Below are 26,084 nucleotides of genomic sequence, written 5' to 3' on the forward strand. Positions count from 1 at the left end.
TATGATTATGAAAAGGAAAAGACAAACGTTTTTGTTTAGCTAATGGACAAACGGAACAATGATCTAGACTAGAGACACTTGTTTTATTAAGAGAAAGATTACCAGACATAAGCTATAACTTGGCATTTGAAGGATGACCAAGGCGTTGATGCCAAAGAATTCCTTCATTCACCAAGGATCTCGAGACTTGATTGATGACAGGAGACTTAGCAGGTGTAGAGAGGGAGTGTTCATTCAAGATGTAAAGATTGTGGAAAAGATTAGCACTCCCAATCATCCATCCCTGAGAAGACTCCTGTAAGAAGCATGATGTAGGATAAAAATGAGTAGAGCATTGATTATCATGCAGCAAAGTCGAAACACTAATGAGATTAAAACGAAAAGATGGAACATAAAAGACATTGTAAAGAATCAATGAATTAGACAAATGAATGGTGCCAGTATGGTTAATAGGGAGTCTAGTTCCATTAGGTAGAGCTACTGTAATGCCAGAGACTAAAGAATTTTCCCTAAACTTAGAGATATCACAACAAACATGACTAGTTGCTCCACTATCAATAATCCAAGCACCATTAGGCAAAACACTATGAAGAGATGATAGATAATGGTGTTGATATGTGAGATTACAATTCTCATATCTAAGATTAGAAGAGATATTAAAGACTATACCAGAAGACGATTGAGGAGCCATAACACCTGATTCTGTAATAGATGCACGAGATTGAGAAACTGTAGGCGCTGAATTTTCTGAAATCTGAACACGTGATAGTTTATTGATTATCGGTTCTATAGCTTGAACTCGAGAGAGTTGATTGATCAAGTCTTGAGCTTGACTCTGAGTTAACTGACTCACATCCAGGTTAAGAGCATTAACAGGAGCAAGAGGATAATACGGCATTCCTCCATCAACTTGAACATTCGCAACCACCCTTGGTTGTGTTGTACCAGATCGTGGACCAAAACTCTGATTAGTAAATTGTCCTTGGTTATAGAATTGACCTTGATTGTTCTGATTAGCCTGACCACGAGGCACAAAAGAAGGTCTCTGAGTATTTTGTCCTTGCCCTTGATTGTTCTGATTTGGATATTTGAAACCAGGTGGATAACCATGAACCTTGAAACATGTTTGAATCGTGTGTCCCATTTTTCCACAATGAGTACACATTGGTCTATTACTCCTTGGTCTATAAGTATTGTAAGCTGCTACATACTCATATGGTTCCACCACATACGATCCATTAGCAAGATCACCTTCATAACTACCAGTCGTCTGAAATGCTACATTATCAGACTTCACAGGAGGCTTGAGAGAAACAGTAGATTGCCTTTCATCTTGAGTAACCATGTTGTATGCTTCCTCCATACTTGGAATCGGTTTCAGCATCAAGATATGCCTTTTAGTCTGTTCATAACTCTCATTTAACCCCATCAAGAATTTGGTTACTCTACTACAATCCTGTAGACGTTCCCAAAGAACAGCTGCATTACACTCGCAGCGACCACAAGTGCAAACGGGATGTTCTATGTAGTTCTTATATTCTTCCCAGAGCGTTACCAATTCAGTATAGTACGCGCAACATCCAAAGAACCTTGTTGAATACAAGTAAGTCTCTGTTCAATCTCATAAACACGAGGTGCATAATCTTGCTTGAACCGAGATAAGAGATTATTCCATATACCTTCAGCAGTCGAGATGTATAACAAACTCGCTCCAATCTTCTTCGAGACTGAATTCATTAGCCAAGTGGATACCATATCGTTGCAGCGTGACCATGAACCATGACTCGGATGATCAACGGGAGGCTTCTGAATCGTGCCATCGACAAATCCCAATTTATTCCTAACATTCAAACCCATCCGTACTATCTACAACAAGAATGAAAATCTGAACTAGAAACAAGTCTATCTGAAACCAATTGCAACCCATCATGATCAGTACTATAAAGAAAATAGGGATTCTCGTAGAGATATTTACCTGAATCACCCAGATTTCGCGAATTTTGATTCACCGAAGTAGTCGGATTTGATCCCATATTAATGAAGAATCAAACTGATTATAAGAGATTGTTCCGATTGAAAGCAAAACAAGAATCGGAAAAACAATAAGGTCAAAGAAAGAAGAACTCAGAGAGAATGGTATGCGAACACGAATTGAAGAATCGCTAATACGATGAAACAACACAAATCGAAAATGAAAGAGATGATGTGAATGAGAATTAGCTCAGCTGAAGAAGCGCTCATGATCGAGAAAGCTCTGATACCATATCAGGATTGAACAGAGGAAGAATATGAACTCGGACTTGAACAAGAACAAGAGAGAAAGTGAGAAGAGAGAGCTGAGCTAGAGAGAGAAAAAAATTAGTTATTCTCATTAATTGTGTTTAGTGTACAGTGTAAACTATATATACAAGTATATGCTAATCTAATCATAAGCTTAGATATATTAATATGTATATACTTGATATAAATTGTCTTTTATAACCCCACATTTGTGACATGTACTTCTAATTAATGTCTCGATGCATACAGAAATATATCCTAGTGAGTAGTGATCCATACTTTCACATTTGTAGCATGCACCAATGACACACTCTGCGATTATATACTTATACTATTACTCGTGTACGACCTTTGAAAAATCTTTTAGAATTTTAAACGAAAAAATAGATTTAGTAGCATTGTAGCAATGGTCTCAATTCTTACTATATCTTTCCTGGGGTTCATTACCTCCTTCAGACAAATAAGATGGTTTCTATTTATTGTTGTTTTTCTAAGTTCACACTTATTGATATTTTTCCGACCCAAATAAACCACTTTTAATTAAGAGAAAACTAGACAGAAGTATAATGACATGGCTCCAATGAGGTGAGGTGGACCAATAGCCCCAATGGTATCTAACGTGACACTCATGGTTGCTTCATAAAAGTGCATCAGCAAGACACTCCTTGCCACGTGATCAATGGGCTCATGGTCAGAGCCATGGACCAACTCTATCACCCCAATCTGGTCCCCCTCATTCACTCTTCTTCTCTATATATATATTTTTTTTTGGGATAAACCACTCTCTTTCTCCTATCTTGTTTTGTCAAATATAACAATGGAATATATTATATTTTTAACAAAAAAAAAACAAATGGAATAAACAATGGCTTTTTCGGTCTCCGGATATTGGATTTTACCTCATCACCAAACTCGACGAGAGAGAGTTTATTTGGAATTAAAAAGACTACACAAAAAGAAAGAAAGAAAAAAACGATTAATATAAATGTGAAATGCGTTGATGCGCCGAAAAGAAATTGTACTAATGGAATCTCATAATGAGAGAAGCACAAATCATGTCGATTCACAGAGTCAGCCAGCCAACTCTGAGTACTAATTACATAGAAACGTTTCAAATCCTCATTGGCTGTTCAGTGTCAACAAATCAAATGAAAGACACTTTTTGTATTTTTCTTTTCCTTTTAACTTAAAACAAATGAAAACTACAAAAGTATATAGATGACAAAAATATCTCATATGAAAAAGTTAAACTATATCGAGTAATTTCACTTCAGTGTGTCAGTTTTTAAAGGTGTCCAAGATATATGCCACAATGTGGCTGCCAAATTTCTGAAAATATACTTGTTGAACAAAAAAACAAAAGCTAGCATAAGATTGCAAAAGTTAGGATTTAGTGGGAAAAAAAAAAAGATAACGAGCATAACCAAAATTATTGAATTAAAAAAGACTCACATGAGTTAAAAAGAAAGATTATGGACCTACGGTATATGATTTGATAGCGATATATGTTAATATTGTAGCATTATCTATTCCGTAAGTTGGTTAAGAAACATTTTTTTTTTCTCCTTTTGATAAAGATAGCTGTTTCTTACTTTTACCTCATAATGCATAATAACATTCTACTACCCTATAATATCAAAATAGCTAGGAAACCCAACTATTGTAGTAAATCATAGTTTTTGTATAATTTTGTTTTAGGAAATAAGTGTGGCTTAATTTCAGTTCTGGATATATGGTCGGAAGTTTGGTTTGCCCTCTTTGTGAGTCAAACTCCTGTTCAAGAATCACTTGGATTTTATAGTCTAGTGCTATGAGAAATCAGACCGAATTTACAAAAGTAGATTTAGACACTCCCTAAATAAACTCTTGGCAGGCCGGACAATAGTCCTGGACATTCAAGTATCCAATCGGATTCAGATTCGGATATTTGAGTTTTTAGGTTTTTAGGTTTTTGGGTGTAGAGATATAAAACCAGATCGAATATTTTATAATATCAGGTCGGGTTCAATTCAGATGCTTTCCGGTTCGGATAATTTCGGATATACCCGAATTCATTTTTTTCTGTCGTAAAAAACTATATATATACCTTCTACTTCCCTTTTCTTTGTCTCCCTCTTTTCATCTCTCTTTTCTCTAGCCAAAAACCCTACATTTGTTCATCCATGACCACCACCTCAAGAACCAAATTCTTCAAATCCCCTACCAAATCTAACAACATCTATAATAGATTATATGATATTATTCATATTTATTTATGTTTCCAACCACACTCACTCCTCAAACCCCACAAACTATCACTTTTTTGTTTGTAGATTTGCTTGTCATGTTTCTGATAAAAATGAAAAAATAAATCGATTATGGATTTGAGAGTTCTTCTTGTTGATTGAAAAAGAAAAAAATAAGTCAATTAGGAATTTTAGAATATATATATATATATAAATATTTAATGTTTTTATATTAGAACAAAATAATTAAAGTGACAAAATGGTTTATGATGCACCAATCAAAATAAGTTATTGGGTGACAAATTTTTGGTAGTTTCGGACCTATAATACAGTGCCAGTATATAAAACAAAATGTCAAAAACTCATAATGTAGCCATTTTATGTATCAAATTATAAATAGATCCTCTTTTGGTTAGGATATTTAAAATGTAAGGAAAAAAAAAATACAAATCTCTTAATCTTTTATCTTGTATTTAGCTTTTTTTTTCTTTAATTTATTTGTTAAATTTTGAATTTCTTTTCTTATATCTTCGAATTTGGTTTAAGTTATGGTTTATTTGGACTCATATTATTTCGTCGAAATACAGTTAAAAATTATCAAGTAAACAATTTCAGTTTGCATGCAATTTATCTTCTCGTGAATTACATTGTTTTATGTTTTCAGTGTTTTAACTCATTATATAATATGCTTGATCATTTGTTAAAATTTTAGTTTTTATTTTTGTATATAAAGTATCATTAGTTTCAAAAAAGAAAAAAAGTTATCGTGATCTTAAAATAGTATTTTTAACCGTTTGTAACATCATTAGAACATATTTTTTAAATAGAGTTTTTTTTTTGACCAAAAATTCTAAAGAAGAGTTTTAAATAGTTTATGATTGTTGTAACTTGTAAGAGATTTAAGTACCTTACGGAACATTTATATATGAGTAAACACTAACTGAATACTACACAACTTCAATAAGAGATACATGACCTCAGTTGACCAATCCAATCCAAGGGAGTTATTACAAACATACAATGCCCAAGTCCATCAGCTTTTTGGCCCTAAAAAATGCAGTATCAACTTCGAACCAAGATGATTTCAATCAAATAACCTAGAAACTGTCTAAACCGAATCGGTTAAGAGAATATGAAAATTTAGTCTAAACCAGCTAGTTTTGTATACCAAATTATAAAAAAAAACCCACAAAGCAGCAAGATCCCAGCACTATTTCAAAGGAGGCATTCATCATATCATCATTCAAACACTGGCGTTCCCTCTTCTTTGGACCGGCTTGTAAATCACCACAGTGACAAACTTAGATCTGAACCGATGTGAGAAACCAAGTGCTACAACAGATCTTGGGGCGTTTCGGTTTTCGATATAGAGATGGTTCAGGACGACATTCTGTGGCGCAGAAGCCAGTTCCATGCTACCTGGATTGCCTAACTGAGAGTGTTGAAGATGTGGCGGTACAGCTGGAGGATCTCTTGTCTCATCTTCTGCTGCAGAATACACATTGTTGTAACTTGAAACCGGTGATAGAGGTACCTCAAATCCCACAACCGTTGTGTCCTCCTATGTTTGAGAAATAAAATAAAAGAATGAAAGTTCAAGCGATGGAGACTATAAATTAATTATTCGGTTTGTCAGCTCAAGAAAATAAGATTCTAGCTGGCTTACATGATCATCAGGATTTTGGCTGTTCATGTTGAAACAGATTGCCACTTACTGCCTGAAACAAAATCTAATCATAAACCATCACAAATAGTGTAGGTAAATTTGTTCCAACCTTGCAACTTGATAAACCATCAAAACAGAAATGCAATCCAAAATGATGCAAACTGTTATTTGTGGGAAGTGTAAGACTTTGTATAATTGTTATATTCTATTCAAGGAAATTCTAAACCTAAGGATCCAAAGACTCGGGCAATTTTAAGAATGTTAGACCAGAGAATGTACATCACACTTTCTTTGGCGTATTTTCCCAATCCCTTATTGGAAGAAAGTACTAAGCTGGACCAAAGATTCAAGAATTAATGGACCACAAGGAGTTGGAAATGAAACATATTTGATCATTATCACAAACAGAGACCAGTTGGAAGACACAAACTACATTATTATTGCCATGTACATCCAAATTCCAGAGCTAATTCCTCTCTATGTATACTGACATATAACATACGGAATCCAACGATTATAAGAACGGTTTCATCTTACGAATGTACCAACACACATCATAGGAAGAATATCTTAGCTAGAGACTGTTTAAACCTATAAGAAAAAACCGCATCGTTCCTACATTGAAAACATATCAATCACTAAGGTTCCCAACATTTCCAAGACAGAACCATCAACTTAAAGCTTAACGATTATCCTGAGATTTGAAGTCTAAATACTGAACCCAAATAATCCCACAAATCAACTGGAAGATATTAATCCCAACTATACTAACAAAATCTAATGAATACACACACTAAGTAACCAAATTAGACATACTGAGACAGAACAACTTAAATTAAAGATATATATAACAATGAACACAATGTCTCAGAGGTAAAAAAGAAAGAAAGTGATATTTGGATTACACACAACTCACCCTTTTGGAAGCTAAGTCCTTTCAATTTGCAATGGAAGTTTTATACAAATCCTTAAAACAATACCTGAAACAATCATCAATTAAGACCCATAAAAATCATTGCATAAGAACACCCCAATTCACACCAAAAACAATAAAAAAACCCTAGAAATCACAGGAACATCAAATTGAGGAATCAATCGAATAAAAGATGAAATTTTGAATCATGGGTATTCAATAAAACTTCGATATTAACAGAAAATTTCGTATAAAATCAGACAGAGAAATTGGGAAAAACGAAGGAGACGAAACGGAATTAGAGAAGAGAAGAAGGGGTTTACTCTGTTTTCGTACTTAACCTAAGATTAGATTAGCTCAAATGATTGAATTGTTATATACAGCTCCGAGAAGAAGAAGATTTGGGTTCGTCCTTGACGCCTAAGACTCTCAACGAACACAAGTGCGACAAGCATCAGCTTTTGGTTTTTTGCTTATTGGCGTAAATAAATCTTTGATATCCTAAGAAAACATTTTTTTTTTCTTTTCACAGAGAAACTAAACTAAACTTTTAACTTTCTTTTTAATTCCCATTGGCTTAAGAGTTATTTGTTGCTGAATTCTTTAACTAATCCCACTAAAGTTTTCAATTTTAATGTGTTTTAGGCAGAATATCTCTTAAAATTGGTTGATAATCATTATATTAATATAGTAAATAATTTCATAACATTATGTTTTAAATGGTATATGTTTATCTATAACAAATAAGACTTTAAAAACAAAAAAATTGCGCTATTGACTTGTTTATTATTATTATTATTTTCTTTTGTGATGATCTCGGTTTTGGATGTTGAAGTATGACTTCGGATTGCGAGAGTGTGTGTGTCGTTGCCTCTTCGTTTGTTCTTTAACGATCATTGTGACATTGTGACATTGAGCATGTTCGTTAAGTTGCCGCAGCAACCACATCCTGCGAATAAAAATATAAAGGTTGCCGGAGTTTAAAACAAGTCGTCGCTTCCGTTAAAGCCATGAAATGAATCGCCGCTTCCGTTAAAACAAATCGCAGCGGCAGTGTTAATTATCGCTTGTTTTTCATGGCGATACATGATATACCGGTATTCTCTGTAAAAGTAGCCGCAACGACAGTTTTGACGTTTATTTGGCCATGTTGACATTTAAATTTTGGCCGCAGGAAGGAGACGCAGCGGCAACGTAACGAACATGTTCATTGTGTATTATTTTTTATTTTTTTTTTTCAACCAAACATTAATTAAACTCCAAGAGGAAGGGTTTACAAAGAATAAAACATTGTGTATTTCGTTTTTGTTGGTTATTGGAGTTACATCCTGACATAATATAAGAATATCACTCGTGTTTTTTTCTACCATGGTCCATGGAGATAGTAGCTAATGAGATTTGTCACATGAATTTCGAGTCTTGGAAAAAAACTGAAAGACCAATAAAGTATTATTGTAATACTGATTCATCTTTGCTCCATCAACAATGAGAGTTACGACCAAGTCAAAGTATATTGACATCAAGCTTATATATATACAAAATAGAGAGATTTATATAAAGCCAGGGACAAATCTTATTCCTATGACAACATATTTTCTCACCAAAAGCATCACTCTCAGGATTTTTTATTTTATTTTTGGGTCAAAGACCATAACTGTTTCAGTGTGTGAAGAATCTGTAGCTTAATGGGAGTTGACAATTTGTTTGTGGGTGGTTCTATTTTTTGGTTTCTCGGTAGCATATTTGTTTGATAGAAAACAAATTATAATTTAGGCTACTAGCTTATTGCATGATGAATTTAAATCTCCTTCTCCGGTGTTATGGGATCAGATTTTCCTTTGGCTGCCAAGGTCTTCAGTTTCAAAGCACAAAAAATTTGCTCTCCTTCAAGGATGGCAGGGTGCGATCTATGAACTATGGCGAGAGAGAAATCGGCGGTTTCATGATGGTATCTCGCTATCTGCAGTTGCTCTTACAAAGATCATTCTTTCTACCATGGAGGATAAGTGTAAAGCAATGACTCAGCGGGGCTTAAAACGTGGGATTTCCATTCTTCATTGCTGGACTTCTTAAGGTTGTGTTAGTTTACCGATAATTGCAAGAGCTTAAGTTTATTTTCAAAGTTCCTTTTTTGGATCCTTGGTCCTCCTAGTATTAGTTATACTAGTTCTTTTCTCTTTTCTGTTTGTAATGGTTCTATATTGCTCCTTGTACACTTTTAGTATTTTAATTAAGAAAACCCTTTAACAAAAAAAATAAAAAGAATTTAAATCTTAATTATAAATTTGGGATCCTCTAAAAGTTGACATGTAATAATCACTTTTTAATGTAATTTTCATGTCATAATTTATTTTATAGTTGATGTATGTCGTCATTCGGATTACCGATTTCAGTGACTATGAAACTGAGATAAACGAAAATTTAACCGATCCTATGATATATTTTTGTTTTTGATTGATTTTATATATGGGGAATTAGATCGAGGAGAGTTGCTCCAAATGGCAACCCTCAAAGCTCCAATATGAGTTCTCAAACTAAGAGTATTTATTATAATGTAGTTTCTCAAAGCCCTAAACACATGAACGTCATTAGGCTTGTGGATATTGATTTGGAATTATGAAGTAGATGATATTATGTTAACGATTTTATACATAATGGCAATATTGTCTTGTGTATGTAATATCCAAATATAAGATAATCACTTTAGTTCATCAACAAAAACAAATGATCACTTAAGTTCTATGGTAAAAGATGAACATCATAGTGCATAATTATAAATAAAATGTTAAATAATTTGATGAGAGAAGAAATTTAAATCTTATCTTTATGAACAGAAACTATTCATAAACTATAACAGCACCACATGGTAAGGTCATTAGGTATATATATATGTCTTCGTTTATATTTCTTGGCAAATTAAAAATGGTTAGTGACATATTTATCGTGTTTCTGTAAATCCAATAGTTTCAATCTACTCCAGACGTACGTGTACATAATTATATATTTCCTAAAAGATTATGGCCAATCTTCAAAACCAATTTGAAACAAGAGAAACGGTAGTTTGAAATACAGACAAGTTTGTGTGAGTGTGTCATAATTCATAAATGCAAAGGCAAATGTTTGACTTTGATTGTAATATCAGAAACTCACGGACTTCCCTACCTCTTTCTGATCTTCCGCGACCCCATCAACACTTTTTTGTTTCTCTATCACACATATAAAATCGTATTTTGATTAATGTACAATATTTTCCAGCCATTTTGCCTCTGTCATCTTTTACATACTCTCTCGTCTCTTTAGTTTCCAGCCATCATTCACGAGCCCATTTATGAACCTTACCCCTAAACCAATGTATATCTCCCTCTCCACTCATATATATATCCCGCCCATCATTATATTATATAAAGTCTCAAGAAACTAAACTAGTCAGTTCAAAAATAAAACCCAATGTTCAACACAAGATTTCATACTATCATCATCACTCTAAACCTTGTATTTATATACGCCGGAGGGCGTTTAATACCACTGGAAAGCGTTCCAAGCTCATCATCAGTGATGCCTTTATCGGTCGATAACACAATCAAGTTGAATCCGAGGAATCAAAATTTCCGTGGGACAGAAGTAAAGAGTTGTATGCCTAAAGGGTTCCGACCGAGATCAGCTCCGAGCCGGTTTGTAAATTATCAGCCTCTTGTTTCCATTAAGTGTTCCTCCTCCAAAGTCACCTCTCGGTCTAAGATATCGCCTTGATTAAATTCCTTTTCTATTTGGGAATTTAATTAAGAAAATAATTGAATGATGTGTTGATTCTTTTGGTGTCAATATCTATGAAGAAGTATATGTAATGCAAGTATGTGTTAATTCTTTTTTTTTTTTTTTAATAACTCTTCAATCTTTTTTTTTTTATTCATGGGATCAAAAAAATGTTAAAGTTAGTTTGTTACCTCAAGCTCTATCCAGACTCCTGATCTTGAGAAACTCTTCCTTTCCAAGTTCTCTAATACAAAAAATCAAGCTACTGGCGTTTGGATAGGTCTAGAATATTTCCTTAATAGGAAAACCAAAGAATTTTGTTAACATTTTAAGGGTTTTCTTATCTATTTTCGTCTATGGGCTCATAAGCCCCCGTTAATATAATTCTATATACGAAAACCGTGGTGAATCTTTAGAGGGTATTCAGATTCAGTTTCAATATATAAGTCACATATTACACTACAAGAAAACATGAACGTAACCAACAGATATACTGATGGATTTAAGTCTGTCGGTAACTTCCGACAGCAAACTGATCCATTTCCAACAGAAAATGAGCTCGTCAGTTTTCCTTCGCTAATTTAGTGATGGGCAAAATTCATCGATAATCCATCAGTTTTACAGACGAATTATCGACGGAAAATAATCGTCAGTATATTTGGTTAGAAATCAATCGATTAACCTATTCGTTAATGTAACTATTTTATATTCGTTGAAAATTATAAAAAAAAACCGACGGATAACTGACGAGTAAAATGCATTTTCTCTACAAACAATTGCTTGTTTTTGGTTTTTTAAAAATATTTCTCCAAAACTTTAAAAATTCAGAAATTTAAATATTTAAGAATTTAAACTGAAATATATATAATTAATATTCAATTTCAATAATTTTGCTAATATAAGTTTTCAATAAATTCATTTAAAAAAAACAACATCCATCGGTTCAGGCGGACTTTTTCGAAAAGTCTGCCAATACTCCGTCGATAACCACAAATATTTTTACGATAAGTATCATTGGTACTCCATTTGTAATAACAAATATTTTACGACAAGTATCGTCAGTAATCCGTCAGTAATGACGATTTTTTAGAAACAACCGTCGGTAAAGACGGAGATTTTTCGATAATTCTTTTTTGATATTCTTTTGGTAATCTGTCGGTTATAAGGCATTGACGGATTACCGATGTGCTTTTACCGATGTGCTTTTACCGACTGATTACCGATGACCAATCCGTCGATAGTATATGTTGATAAAGATCTGTAAGTTTTGGCATCAGTAATGACTAAAGACAAACTGTAAGTTGTTATTTTATCGACGGTCGCTTCCATCCGGTTACCATCAGTTATAGTTTTTTATGATGGATAACAAACATATATTGCAATCGGTTATAAGCTGTTTTCTTGTAGTGTTAATATATATGATGTTAAAGCTGTGTTTTTGTATCGCAGTGGCATAATTTTGTGACACCAAATATGAAGTAAAGAGGAGGTAAATCCTCCAAAATTTTGGTCATGAGTGCAGCAAGAGAAAGCGACAAAACAAAAATAATAGAGAGTACTGGGTGGTTGTCGATAATTCTTCTTGCAGCACTAGTGTTTGATGGCAACTGTGGGATAGGAAAAAAAAACTAGAAATAGTGAGGAAAATTTTTAGTCACATGAGCGACTTTGAAAAAAAAATATTATAAGCAAATCATGGCTTCTATAATTTTGATTTTGTACAATTTATTATCAGTTTTGTTGGACATTTTCCCAATTTTATCGTCTCAAAAAAATATTTTCTATTAGATTAGTTATCTCAGTTTCTTACCTTTCTGAAAATCCCCATTTTTTTTATAGAAAGAACCAAATAAAGGGAGTCTACATTCACTAATGGACATAGTTAATCTGCAAATGCAAAATGAAAAAACACAAAAAAATTTAGGAGCATTATCCAGAACCTTAGAAATATTCAGTCATGCAAATGCAAAATATGAAGTCTAGTCAATGGCACATAACTAGAGAAATCAGTCTCAATTGCAATTTGGACACATTGTTGATTATTAGTTATTTTTGGATGAACCATTTCCATCCAAATTGTCTAACTAAATCATCCTAATGGGTTTTAAAATATATTTTAAAATTTTAAAACTCATCCAGATGATCTATTTGGACAATGCCCACTTTTAGTCAAAAATGAACAACATCACACTGCTTCATTGTTTGAGCAAGCGAACATGACACTAATTTACTTATTTTGATTATATCGAAATAAAAATGCTTGTTGAAAAAAAGAAAAAGAAAAGAGTAATATATGTTCAGAAAACAACAGTTGTAAATTTAAATATAGGCCATTTTAATTCTTAATCCCATTTATAGCTTACCCAACTTAGCAAAACGAAATATAGTGTTTCCTCTTGATTACAAAAACATTGAGGCTGCTTTGAAGGAGGCTTCAACGGTAATAACGGATCAAGTCAATTGGAAACTGACAACGCCCGCTATAAAAAAAGAAATACACACTGCCCTCTTTATGATGCATTCGGAAAAGGATCCCAGTCCGGATAATATGACAACACTTTTTTACCAAAAGGTCTGCCATATTATTAAGGAGGACCTTTTATATTTGATAATTCTTTCCTTTAAAATGAGACTTTTGATGAACGTTTAAATGATACTAATATTTGTCTTATCCCGAAAATGGAAAGACCGACATGAATGACGGAGTTGCGACCGATAAGCATGTGTAATGTGGAATATAAGTTCATTTCTAAGGTTTATGGCCAGAGGTTGAAAATGGTACTGCCACATATTATTTTGGAAACTCAATCGGCTTTTGTAGCAGGTCGTTTGATTTATGATAACATTCTTATTGCCTAAGAGATGTTTCACAGACTCCGCAAGAATGCTTCGTGCAAGGCAGAATATTTGGCAATCAAGACAGACATGAGTAAAGCCTATGACCGGATTGAGTGGCCCTTCATTGCTCATTTACTTTGGAAAATGTGTTTCTGCGAGAAGTGGATTATTTGGATCATGTGGTGTATACAATCAGTGCGGTATAGGGTTTTTATAAATGGACAGCCCCAAGGGTTGATAATCCCAAAGCGAGGGTTCTGTCAGGGTGACCCTTTGTCTCCTTATATATTTATTTTGTGCACAGAAGTTTTGGTGGCAAAAATATGGAAGGTGAAACATGATAAATTGATTACTGGGATAAAGGTGGCAAAATCTTCCCCTCAATTTCCCATATCTTATTTTCGGATAATAGTTTATTCTTTTGTCAAGATAAAAAGGAGCAATACGAGGTTATTTTACGTATTTTAAAACAGTATGAAGGGGTCTCGGGACAACAAATAAATTTTACAAAATCTTCTTTACAATTTGGGCATAAGGTTCTCGGCAGGACCAAATAAGAGTTGAAAACAATTCTGTTTTTCAATGCCCGCCTGCTCTTCAAAGATGGGAGCTTTCTCAGGTTCCAACGGTTCCGGGCGTTTTCCCATCGGAATCGCTTTATGCGAATATGAACTATCTTTTCTAGTGAACGCCGAAGGATGTCAATATTTCACTGTTTCCTTGATATAATATATCTGGAAAGCTCGGAACAAAAAGGTTTTTGAGGCTCTAGATAAAGATCCAAGAGATATTATACAACTTGCGAAGAGTGAGGAAAAGGCCTGGACTGAAGCTCAATTGGATCTCCTACACGAGTCTCAACAACCCCGTGTTGGTCCCGTACAATCCACGAGTTATTCGGGTTATAGATGTTCCATTGATGGTTCTTGGAAGGACACTGATTTTTTTCAGGAATAGGGTGGCAGAGCCGTCGATGACAATTATAGGGCCACAAGCCCAAATCCAAAAAATTCTAATTCATATCCAAAAAGCATTGTATTTAAACACTTTTTTATGTTGTGGGAATCGAACCTGTTACCTGTTGGTTCCATAGCCAATACTTTACCGGTTGAACTAAAAGAGAATTTTGAGAAATAGGGCTGAAAAAATAATAATTAAAATCGGGCTGCAAGCACATGTTTCAGCTTTTTGTGGCTTGGGCCGGCTCTGTAGGGTGGTATATTGTTCCTGTTGTAAAGACCCCTCACCAACCATGGAGGCAGCAAATCTTTGTTGTAGTTTGTCGGTGTTACACGCAGAGGTGGAAACACTAGTGTGGACGATGAAGTGTATGATGAAAGCTAACAAGCGAGATGTGGTGTTCATAACCGACTACTCAGATTTGGTGAAGATGGTGTATTTTCCAGCCGAGTGGTCCGCATTTTCAACTTACCTAGAAGAGATTCAGAAGGATAAGAGGAGCTTTCTTGATTTTTCATTAATTTTAGTTTCTCGTCGGGCTAATACTATAACGAATAACTTGGCACATAAAGTACAGGTTGAACCGCTTTTGAGTTTATTTGTAAACGATGTTCTTTCGCATTGGCTGTTTTAAGCTAATCAATTAAAAGTGTTGATAAAAGAAAAAAAACATTTAACATCCAAATTATACTTTCTTATTTTAATAATTTGCTTGATTTAAGGATAACCAATTAACAAAAATCCCATATTCTTTTTTTTTTTCTTTTAATTAATATCACGATATATTTTCTTGAATAAGACAAAATAAAAAGCAAAGATATTTTGAATTTTTGTTACTATGAAGTTTAAAAATTTCAGCAAATTACTTGCATAAGTACAAAAAGCACTAGTTTAAAATTTTTTGTTACTATGAAGCTTAAAGTTGATGTTAGTATTTTTAGTTTTTCTTTTTTTGTTACATTTAGACTTTGTTCACAATAATATTGGATATGACCAAATGTTTTAATAATATTGTGAAAATAAGCAAATTTATAATTAATTTATACTAGAAATAAGGAGATTTTACTTCGAAAAAAGTTAAACCCCCAAAACAACTTTATAAATTCAAAGGACAAATAATTGCAATTATTGCAAATTTGAAAAAATCATACTTACACAATATTTTTCAAACATTATTTATACAATACCCTTTTTCTATTAAAAATCTGAATTTTGTTTTTTCTCTAGAGTTTGGAAAAATAAGAAACTCGCTTAATTTTTTTTTAATGTATATGTAGATTTGTTATTAAAACATTTGGTTTTCAGACAAAAACAAAAAACAAATCCCAATCCCATTTTTATTTTGCAGAACCCGAAAGAGTTTAGTTTAGAGTGACTTTGAGAGCTCTCACTTTGTTACTCTCTCTTCAACGAATCAAGTTAATAATACTACTCCCAAGAAGAGATTCCCCATTCTTCTCTTCACGTCTCTCTCCCTGTGTTTCAGATCCAGGTTTGTCTCTTCCTCTATCTATCTTCTCATCGTAACTCCAACTGGGTCTCTTGCTTCTGCTTTTGGGGTACTGAGGAAGAAAAAAAAGCTACGAACTTGAAGTTATCTTCTTCAAAGGTCTCAATAATGCAGAAATTGAAAAAAAATTAGGGCTTTTTATCATTTATGCTACTAAAGTTACTTAATTAGGACTCACTTCTCATTTTGTACTTTGTTCATCCATTAAACTGTAATTTAGTGAGCTTATGGAAACAAAAAAAGCTTAGATTTTTTTTTCAATTTACAGCAACTTCCCATTTTAGTGGTTCACGAATAACTTCATATACTTATTGGCCTTTTATGTTTTGGTTGCATATTGATTATGGTATCTAAACATTTTGATGGTTGTTAAAAGAATGGAGGAGATACAGTCACAATCAGATTTATACCGTTCATCTTCGTCATCTGCAAGTAGTCCAACAAGTAGAGTCCCATCAAGTCACTTTTTCTATGTAAGAAAACCTGGTTCTCTTCGACAACCTATATCCTTTGAGGATTCTCCTGAGTGGGAAGACACACCTGATGTTGATTCAAGAATGGAAGATGGTGGTGGTGGTGGTGGTGATTCTATTAACTATGCTACAACAACAACACCTATTTCTCCTTCGCTGTCGAAGATGAATAGCGGATCAATGGCTTCTTCTCCTCCTCCTGTCCCTGAAGGTGGAGGAGCGGCTGCTGTTGTTAGGAAAATTGCTGGTGCTTCTATTGCTTGGAAAGATTTGACTGTTACTATGAAAGGGAAGAGGAAATATTCTGATAAAGTTGTTAAGAGTTCGAATGGTTATGCTTTCCCCGGGACTATGACGGTTATTATGGGTCCTGCTAAGTCTGGGAAGTCTACTCTATTGAGAGCACTTGCTGGTAAGTATTTTTGGCTATTGATTCATTGTTAGTATTTGTTTTCTCTTTCACTTGACATGGTTCTTATCTTTTATAGGAAGATTGCCACCTTCAGCAAAAATGTACGGTGAGGTGTTTGTGAATGGTTCAAAATCACATATGCCTTATGGATCATACGTGAGTCACTACTGTCTATAGTTTTCTTGGTTTGTTAATGTTTTGGTTTGTTAATTCTTCTACTTTTGCTTTTATTGTAGGGGTTTGTTGAGAGGGAAACACAACTGATTGGATCGCTTACAGTTCGTGAATTCCTATACTATTCAGCGCTGCTTCAGCTTCCAGGTTTCCTCTTTCAGAAAAGGAGTGTTGTGGAAGATGCTATCCAGGCAATGTCTCTGAGTGATTATGCAAACAAATTGATTGGTGGTCACTGTTACATGAAGGGACTCCGAAGTGGTGAAAGAAGACGTGTGTCTATTGCTCGTGAACTTGTGATGCGACCACATATCTTATTCATTGATGAGCCTCTTTATCATCTTGACAGGTTTTAACCATATTTCTAAACTTAAAAATGTTATCATCTGCCCTATACTACAATTTAGAATGTTGCATTCTAAAATTGGCACTTTTGCTCTCTTTATAGTGTTTCAGCACTGCTTATGATGGTGACGCTAAAAAAGCTTGCAAGTATGGGATGTACACTTGTATTCACGATTTATCAAAGCAGCACTGAAGTGTTTGGTTTGTTTGATAGAATCTGCCTCCTATCAAATGGAAACACACTCTTCTTTGGAGAGACACTGGCTTGCTTACAAGTAAATATATAAAGTGTTTTGGAACTTATTATTTTTCTCATATCAAGGCCAAAAGATCACTCTCTAAGTTATGTTTTTACTTGTTATGTGTCTCCTTGAAGCACTTTTCAAATGCTGGATTCCCATGCCCGATTATGCAAAGTCCATCAGATCATTTTTTGCGGGCTATTAACACAGATTTCGATAGGATTATTGCAATGTGCAAAAACTGGCAGGTACATTACATACACCATTATACAAACTTGAGTGTTTATATGATTTGTGCTTCTTTCTTGTTTCTTGTTTTCCTGATATGAGGTAAATAAAAACAACAGGACGATAATGGGGACTTTTCAGCAGTGAATATGGATACTACTGTTGCTATTCGCACTCTCGAGGCTACTTATAAATCATCTGCAGATGCTGATTCCGTCGAGGCTATGATATCTAATCTGACCGAAAGGGTAACAATTGTCTATTGATGGATCTTATTATATATCTAAGTTTCTTTTTTGTTTCCTATATGAACGTTCTTTTTTCATTTTGCAGGAGGGTACACTGCTTAAATCCAAGGGACAAGCCGGTGCTGCTACAAGTGTTGCAGTGCTCACTTGGAGATCGCTTCTAGTTATGTCGAGGGAATGGGAATACTATTGGCTCCGACTTATTCTTTACATGATTCTTACACTTAGTATTGGCACATTATATTCTGGCTTAGGTCATTCTTTGTCTTCTGTTGCAGTAAGTCTTTTAAACCATTCTCAACAATGTCACATTTGAGTACCGAAACATGCAATTTATTGTTCCATGTAAATATATTCTTACAGACAAGAGTTGCTGCTGTGTTTGTTTTTGTCTCCTTTGCCTCACTATTGGGAATTGCTGGAATACCTTCACTTTTAAAAGAGATCAAGGTAACCATTTCTTCTTCTTGATTTCTCTTATCTTTGATCACATTTTCTTTTGAGCTCTGAAGTATTTTACTTTCATCTTCTAATAGATATATAGAAGTGAGGCATCGAACCATCATTCTGGTGCTTTTGTCTTCTTACTTGGGCAGTTTCTGGGAAGCATACCGTTCTTGTTTCTAATGTCCATTTCCTCAAGTCTTGTGTTCTACTTCATGGTCGGGTTAAGAGACGATTTCAGCTTGTTGGTGTACTTTGTGCTCAACTTCTTCATGTGCCTTTTAGTGAACGAAGGATTGATGCTCTCCATTGCTTGCATTTGGCGAGATGTTTACTGGAGCACATTGACTCTCGTCTCTGTACACGTGAGTTGTGTCTTTCGAATTGACTTTTTTATCAAATTTATGATTCATGTCTTCCACTATTCTTCTTGGATAATATAGATTTGACTTTATATACAACTTAAGGGAAAATAGAATGGTCATCTCAGCCTAAGATGAGCGTTGGAGTTAGGAGATATTATATACGCTTATCAAACTTGAATCTATTGCTTACCAATCACTCAAATGAGAGTTTAGTACTTGTAGGTCATTACTGATTAGTAAAGGAGATTAGTGTCTTTAGCAATAAATTAGTCATGATAAAGGATTGATCTTTCTTCCTATGCATCATTGCAGGTGATCATGATGCTCTCTTCAGGTCACTTTAGAATCCGTAACGCTCTACCAAAACCCGTCTGGACTTACCCGTTCGCTTACATCTCGTTCCACACTTACTCCATCGAGGTTACATATTCAACATTCTAAAAAACAATCTTCTATTTCTTCTAGGGGGGTAAACTCAAGAACGTTCTTGTATGTTTGAATACGTGCAGGGTCTTTTAGAGAACGAGTACCTCGGGGAAGTCTTTGCGGTTGGAGAAGTGAGGAGTATATCGGGCTACCAGGCGATCCAAGGAAACTACCAGATATCTCCAGACACAAACTCCAAATGGCGGAACATGCTTGTGCTGTTGGCTATGGCTTTTGGCTACCGTCTTCTTGTTTATGTTTTACTACGTTTTGGCCTAAACAAGAACGTGTCTGGTCGTTTACTGCTTAGTCATAAGAACAACAACAGTTCTAGGTAGATGAATCATTTTTTTATAGATAATATTACTTTAGTCTCTTTTGTAATTCTAGTAGTTGAAAATGAAAACAGTTATTATTTATTATTATTATTATCTAGAAATTTGCATGGATAACATTTTTGAAACAAAATCTATCACCATTTTAACTTCCATTTCTATGTGATAACAATTTTGTAATATTGTAGTTGTACCTATGTTACATATACAATATGGCTTAGAAATGTTTAGAGATTTGTGATCGTGTATGGTCCACTGTATAAATTGCGTTATATAACATGTGAACGTGTATGGAGAACATGTGGTCGACTGAGTACCATCAAAACCAAAAGTTCATGTTATGCTTCCGTCAAACTTCTCTCTTTCTCATCATTCTCCGTCGGCGAAATCGCAAATCATCGTATTTAGATTTGAAAAATTGGAATTGAAAGTTGAAGGGAAATATGATTCGTTGTTGGATTGTTTCAACAAATTGGAGCAAGGTTTATCACGTCGAGCAGAGAAAGACGTAATGGATTTCACAGGTCATAATTTCTCTCACATCCTTCAGTTCAGGTACGTTTCATCGAACCAGGACCAAGCCGTAAGGGGAATACTTTGATTATGAATGATCAGAGCCCTTGTTAAACTCTCGTCGTTTGAAGGTGTAGATACTTATGGCTGACTAACGCGCGTTGAAAGATTCTTTAGATTTGGAGGTTTCAACGATAATGAGAAATTGGAATTTGTGACTAGGAGTTTATCAGGATCAGTTCTAAGATAGTTTAACTGTGAGGTCCATTTGTTAGCTAGCTAGCATGGTTTTCAAGACATAATGGTGGTCAGATCTCACAAGGAGAAGGAAGCCAATGCAAAAACAGATTGGAAGCCAATGGTAGAAGAAGCAGGATATTCTCTCTTGGTGATATGAAGAGATGAAGTGGTGAAGAACCAGATTCGTAACTATACACGTCTCTAGACACTACTCAAGGTGAATTTTCTAAGGGGTTTGGCTGCGGGTACGAAGATTACTTGGAACTAGAAAAGAGTCTTCTTAGTGCGCAGCAAGAAGGTTTGTGAGTGGCTGCTTGCTGAGTGGCTAAGAGGAGACTTGGGTTAGCGTTTCCGGTGTCACAAACAAGGTACTCTATGGACATATTTTCTTTTTTTTTTGGGTTCACTTTGGATGAATAAGGAGATGTTTGAGGTGCTTTAGAGATCACACGGCTGAGGGATTAAGGAGAGGAAAAAACAGTGGGAGAACATAGCTAATAGAAACACATTATGTCAATTAATAAACGATCAAGAGATGTTTATTGTTCTGTTCTTTGAAACAATTAAGTGATGTTTATCGTAAGAAATAATTTGACAAAAGAAAAAGATGTTTATGGTAACTTGTATTTGTTTACTTAATCGTCTGGATTTATTATTGATAACAAATTATGAGAACAATTACATATTATTTTACCATGGGTAATTCCTTCCGACCCTATTAGATTCACTACAAACACTCTTGCTCTCCGATTCCAAAAAAAATTGAGTAGTAGCTGAAACCCATGAAGATGTACATTCGTTCAAATGTGAGTATGGGCTTGTATCTAGTGAAGGTATGGTGGATCGGTTTTGATTGTATTAGACTTTTTGTTTCGTAAACTAGACATTTAGTTTAACTTTTCCTCGCGGTCCAAGTTTAAGAAAATGAATCCAAATTAGTAACAAAATTCAGATTCGATTTAGGCCGAGAATGAATATCCTTAGTTCAATTTATTTAATTTGGTTTATTCTCATTGTTTCATTTTACATGATATTAAGCCGAGAGTGAACATAGAAACTAATAAGAGAGGTGACAGTCAAAGTGTTACTAGTGGTCAATTCAATTTTTTCAAACTTTTTTATAAGTGACTGAAATCAGGATGTTACAATTCACCCTCACTAACAGATCCCAACGTTTTCGTTACACACCAAAACCGTCACCCTTGACGATGTAAACCCTCTCGACTCCACATTCATCTGGATTTGGTTCTGATACCACTTGATAACGTCTCGATTGTCACCTCTCTAAGTGGGTCTCACGTCTACTCTCGGTCCATGGATCTCCCTTTTCTAAGTGGATCCCCAGTTCATTCCCAGCCCATGGTCCACTCATATCCGATGGCCGGTTTCCTACATACGGACGACTTTAAATCACCACGTGATCTTTTCCTATGTTTTTCATCACTTGCACAGTTCCGACAATCATTTTTCGGAAGGTCACCCATTCTAAAATTACTTCAGCATAAGTACGTTTAACTGTGGAGTTCTCTCAGGACTTTTGACCGAAAAGATAATTGCAATTTTGTGATATAAAAAAACCCAATTCAATTCTTTTAAATCTCTCCACAAGTCCCTGAAACCTAGGTGTTACAACAATGAACAAAAGATATGATGAAGATTGAAGATAATAATAAAACAAAATGCCACTTAAATTTTCATAGTTATAGCTATTACTTTTATAATATTCTCTTAACTTTTTTTTAATGAGTTGTTATTAACCTAAACAAATTATATATATATATATATATATATATATATATATATATATTGTAATAACACACAATATGTTTCATGTTTTCTTTTCCTGGTCAAATATGCAAAATAATATAATCTTCTTGATTGGTTTCCCTAGAGATGTATTGAAAATTATTTTCTTAGCTTATTATGTTTCAATATTGGTCAAGTAATATTAATTATATTATGCATAATTAAATATGTATTTTTTCAGCATATTTAGTTAACATTTTGAAATATTATATGCTTAACTAAACATGCTTAAAATCTTATGGTTGTAAATATTACTTGACTAATATTAAAAAAGTTCTCTAAATATTATTACTTGACCAATATTGATGGTTGTATAAATTACCTTAATATTAATTCTTTTAGCTTAACTTAAGGGTGTTATTTGATTCTAATTTCTAAAGAATTTTGATGACTGCAATAATGTAACAACCCATCCCGTGGACCCCACTAGCCCTCCGTTAGCCCCCCATGGACCCCAAGCTGGTCCTATAGGGCACCGATCCTAATCCCTCACTGTGAAAAGAAACTCACATCCAAATCTACCAGTAGGTTATTGGTGCACCAAACGTTCCTCGAACCCTGGTCCCCACCATATAACAACCTTTCTACAGGAAAAGCTGTCACCAATTGATTTGCAAATAAACACATAGAAAGTGAATAAGTGAAAGAATTTAAAACACTGCTAGAGAGTTTTCTATAATTTTTTTTTGTCAACAGTTTTCTATAATCTTATTAATTAGTTTTTATGTAATCTTGTAAAATCTCCCAAACAATTTCTCTATTTTAATGATACATTCTATGAATTTATTTTATGAAAAGTGTGTATAAAGTCATAAACCAATAACATAATAATCGAATTCATTAACAATCCTAGCTTATTTTATTTTAATTGAATAACACAAAAATATTGTTCATGTTATAAAATTTTAAGTGACTTTTTACAAATCAAAAACTAATAACACCAAATTTTAACAAAATTTTGATTGAATAACAACTGATTCTACATAACATTTAAAGTCATTATAATAAAATCAAAGAATATGACGAAAATAATTTTTAAGCCATTACTTATTATGACACGGAGGGATTATAAGATTCACAATAATAGTGTCAATATATGCAACACATTTACCAGATATATTCACGTGAAAATGTATTGGCCGATTTTATTTTTCATAATTTTAATATTCATTAATTTATATTAGCTTTTATTCAACTTCTAGAAAATGTATGGCTTGAAAATCAATCTAACTTTGATTCGGTAAAGTTTATGTACTCCGCTCTAGTTCTTCTCTATATATTAAAAACATGTGAAAATTATAGATTTTTTTTTTAAAACCGATACCAATAAATTTGATTATATAATTTAATCTTAGACATGTACTAGTTATTTATAGTATTAAACTAGATTAAGACCCGTGCTAGAGCATGGGTTAAAATTTATTTTATTTACATTGTAAATTTTTTATAAAATATAGTTTATGTGATTGTTTTTAAAAGTTTTTTTAGATAAAATATTATGCAATAAAATCATATGCTAAATATGATGACTGGAAAAAGACACTTATTTTGTAAGTTTTATATTGTTAATGATTCTAGATAAGTAAACGTGCTATAACACTGGTTAAATTTTATTTTATAAACAGTTTTGTAGATTTTTTATTTTAAAATAAAATTTTAATATGTTGTATTAGTTTATGTACGTGAAGTTATTTCAACAATGTATACTCTACCTCATGACTTGAATGTCATTATAAGACATAATTTTGTGAATTTGATTTTTTAAAAGCAAGTTATTATATTATGAGTAATTTAATATATTGTTATACTTTTGTTTTAATATACATTGCTATAACAAACCAATTTAGGTTGTTTATAGTTTCTAACTTTAATATCAAGTTTCAATATTTTAAAAATATTTCAAAATAAATTATTTAAAGTTTATTATATTATATAAAATTATAAAATTCAACAAAAAGTATGAAATTGAATTTAAATATTCAAATTTTGACCCGTTACTCATTAAAAATTTTAATTCAATAGATTTTATTTTAAAAAATAATAATATTAATAAAAATTGAATATTTTATTGATTGATCATTATATTGTTTTTAAAAATTCAACTTATGGTATATCCGGAAATAAAACTATTTTTTAATTATAATAAATAATATGATAATTTATTTGTTTCACAAAATAGACTCATACTAGATTAAGACCAGTGCTAGAGCACAGGTTGAAATTCATTTTATATATATTGCATTTTTATATAAAATATAATTTATGTTATTGTTTCTAAAAGTTTTTTTTGGATAAAACATTATGCAATAAAATCATATGCTAAATATGAAAGCTTGAAAAAAAATACTTATTTTGTAAGTTTTATATTGTTAATGATTCTAGTTAAGTACCCGTGCTATAACACTAGTTAAATTTTATTTCGTAGCCTATCTTTCAACCCACTATTCAACTTGTAACCAATCAATCTATCAATTTCGTAATCTATCTTTGGTTAACGTTGTGGTCTATCGATAAAATCTGTGAAAAATAAATTTGGAATATTGTGTTTAAAGATCCTTGGAAACAATGTGATATATGACTAAAATCTTCCAAAAATACAGTTTGAAATATCCATGATTTTATTTGTTACCATTAATATATCAATTATCAATTTGGAATATCCCTAATTTTTAGGTGTAACCATTAATATTAATATATAGATTAATCTATAACCTATTTGTAACCATTTGTAATCATTTATTAAAAATATAAAGTCTACAAAAACTATGTTGTGTACTTCCCTTTTATTAAAAAGAGGATATAAAAATGAGAGGTGAAATATAATAATAAGTAACAAATTAATATGTTAAGTTAGATATCAAATGATTTTATTTAATGAATAATTTAATAAAAAATTAATATGGTAAGTTAGATGATATCAAATGATTCTTTAGAATATTATCTTAAAATTTTTGGAAACAATAAATTCAGACTATACAAATAATATAAAACTTAATCTATAACCTATTTGTAACCGACTTATTAAAATTATATAGTCTACAAAACAATGTTGTGTACTTCTGTTTTATTATATAGGGGATATCAGCACAACAACATTTTTGTGTATTAACACAGAAGCCACAAACATATCTTAGTCTTCTAGTACATATATGATTGCAGAGTTCTCGTCCTCCTTGCGGACACACGTTATGCCCAAAGCATTTGAGAAACGGACGCCCTATTCGGCCAGGTTGATAATCGATATACATTATTAATAATAATCAATACTCATTAACAAAGAGTGAAGGCATCATATCATATGATAATAATTACAAAATGAAGGTATGAATAACAATAACCAAATTACCTGGACTTTCAGCAGTTGTAGGAAGAGAATGAACAAAAGATATGATGAAGATGATAGTAAAACAAAATGCCACCAAAGTTTTCATAGTTATAGCTATTGCTTTAGTGATATTCTCTCAACTTTATTTTAATGAGTTGTTCTTCACCTAGACTGATTATATATATAATATGCAAAATATGTTTCATGTTTTTTTTCCTAGTCAAAGATGCAAAATAATATAATCTTTTAACTTATTTTCCTATATGATGTATTAAATTTTCTTAGCTTATTATGCTTTAATACTGGTCAAGTAATAATAATTATTTTATACATTAAAATATGTATTTTTCAGCATATTTACTT

The 26,084-nt window shown here is 33.0% G+C and overlaps 2 protein-coding genes, 2 long non-coding RNA genes and 1 pseudogene across 9 annotated transcripts; 2 read left to right on the top strand and 3 right to left on the bottom strand.

The window, feature by feature from the left end:
* Window positions 1-260: 260 nt before the first annotated feature.
* Window positions 261-2,033, bottom strand: LOC147941046 (uncharacterized; annotated as a pseudogene).
* Window positions 2,034-5,409: 3,376 nt separating this feature from the next.
* LOC104700737 (SNF1-related protein kinase regulatory subunit beta-3) lies at window positions 5,410-7,643 on the bottom strand. 6 transcript variants are annotated; one of them, XM_010416298.3, is made up of 4 exons: window positions 7,426-7,643; window positions 7,088-7,151; window positions 6,172-6,223; window positions 5,410-6,066 (listed from the first exon to the last, which is right to left on the bottom strand). In XM_010416298.3, exons 3-4 carry the CDS (start codon window positions 6,196-6,198, stop codon window positions 5,749-5,751), a joined length of 345 nt encoding a protein of 114 aa, XP_010414600.1. In that variant the 5' UTR covers window positions 6,199-6,223; window positions 7,088-7,151; window positions 7,426-7,643; the 3' UTR covers window positions 5,410-5,748. The 6 variants fall into 6 exon arrangements, with proteins under 6 accessions (XP_010414600.1, XP_010414601.1, XP_010414598.1 ...); XM_010416299.3 differs by having other exon boundaries at window positions 6,172-6,235; XM_010416296.3 differs by having other exon boundaries at window positions 7,421-7,582.
* Window positions 7,644-15,842: 8,199 nt separating this feature from the next.
* On the top strand, window positions 15,843-19,970 carry LOC104700739 (ABC transporter G family member 3). The gene is made up of 12 exons (XM_010416301.3): window positions 15,843-16,127; window positions 16,522-17,030; window positions 17,107-17,186; window positions 17,267-17,553; window positions 17,653-17,824; window positions 17,926-18,039; window positions 18,139-18,267; window positions 18,353-18,544; window positions 18,631-18,717; window positions 18,804-19,076; window positions 19,389-19,496; window positions 19,586-19,970. Exons 2-12 carry the CDS (start codon window positions 16,523-16,525, stop codon window positions 19,838-19,840), a joined length of 2,205 nt encoding a protein of 734 aa, XP_010414603.2. The 5' UTR covers window positions 15,843-16,127; window position 16,522; the 3' UTR covers window positions 19,841-19,970.
* Window positions 19,971-20,138: 168 nt separating this feature from the next.
* Window positions 20,139-21,224, top strand: LOC147941047 (uncharacterized). The gene is made up of 2 exons (XR_015562054.1): window positions 20,139-20,392; window positions 20,482-21,224. It is a non-coding gene; the product is annotated as an uncharacterized LOC147941047 (long non-coding RNA).
* Window positions 21,225-25,308: 4,084 nt separating this feature from the next.
* LOC147941048 (uncharacterized) lies at window positions 25,309-25,873 on the bottom strand. Its single transcript, XR_015560995.1, has 2 exons — window positions 25,743-25,873; window positions 25,309-25,613 (listed from the first exon to the last, which is right to left on the bottom strand). It is a non-coding gene; the product is annotated as an uncharacterized LOC147941048 (long non-coding RNA).
* Window positions 25,874-26,084: the final 211 nt, after the last annotated feature.

This window comes from Camelina sativa, chromosome 7, assembly GCF_030686135.1.
Source record: "Camelina sativa cultivar CO46 ecotype springtype chromosome 7, ASM3068613v1".
Classification (NCBI taxonomy): domain Eukaryota; kingdom Viridiplantae; phylum Streptophyta; class Magnoliopsida; order Brassicales; family Brassicaceae; genus Camelina; species Camelina sativa.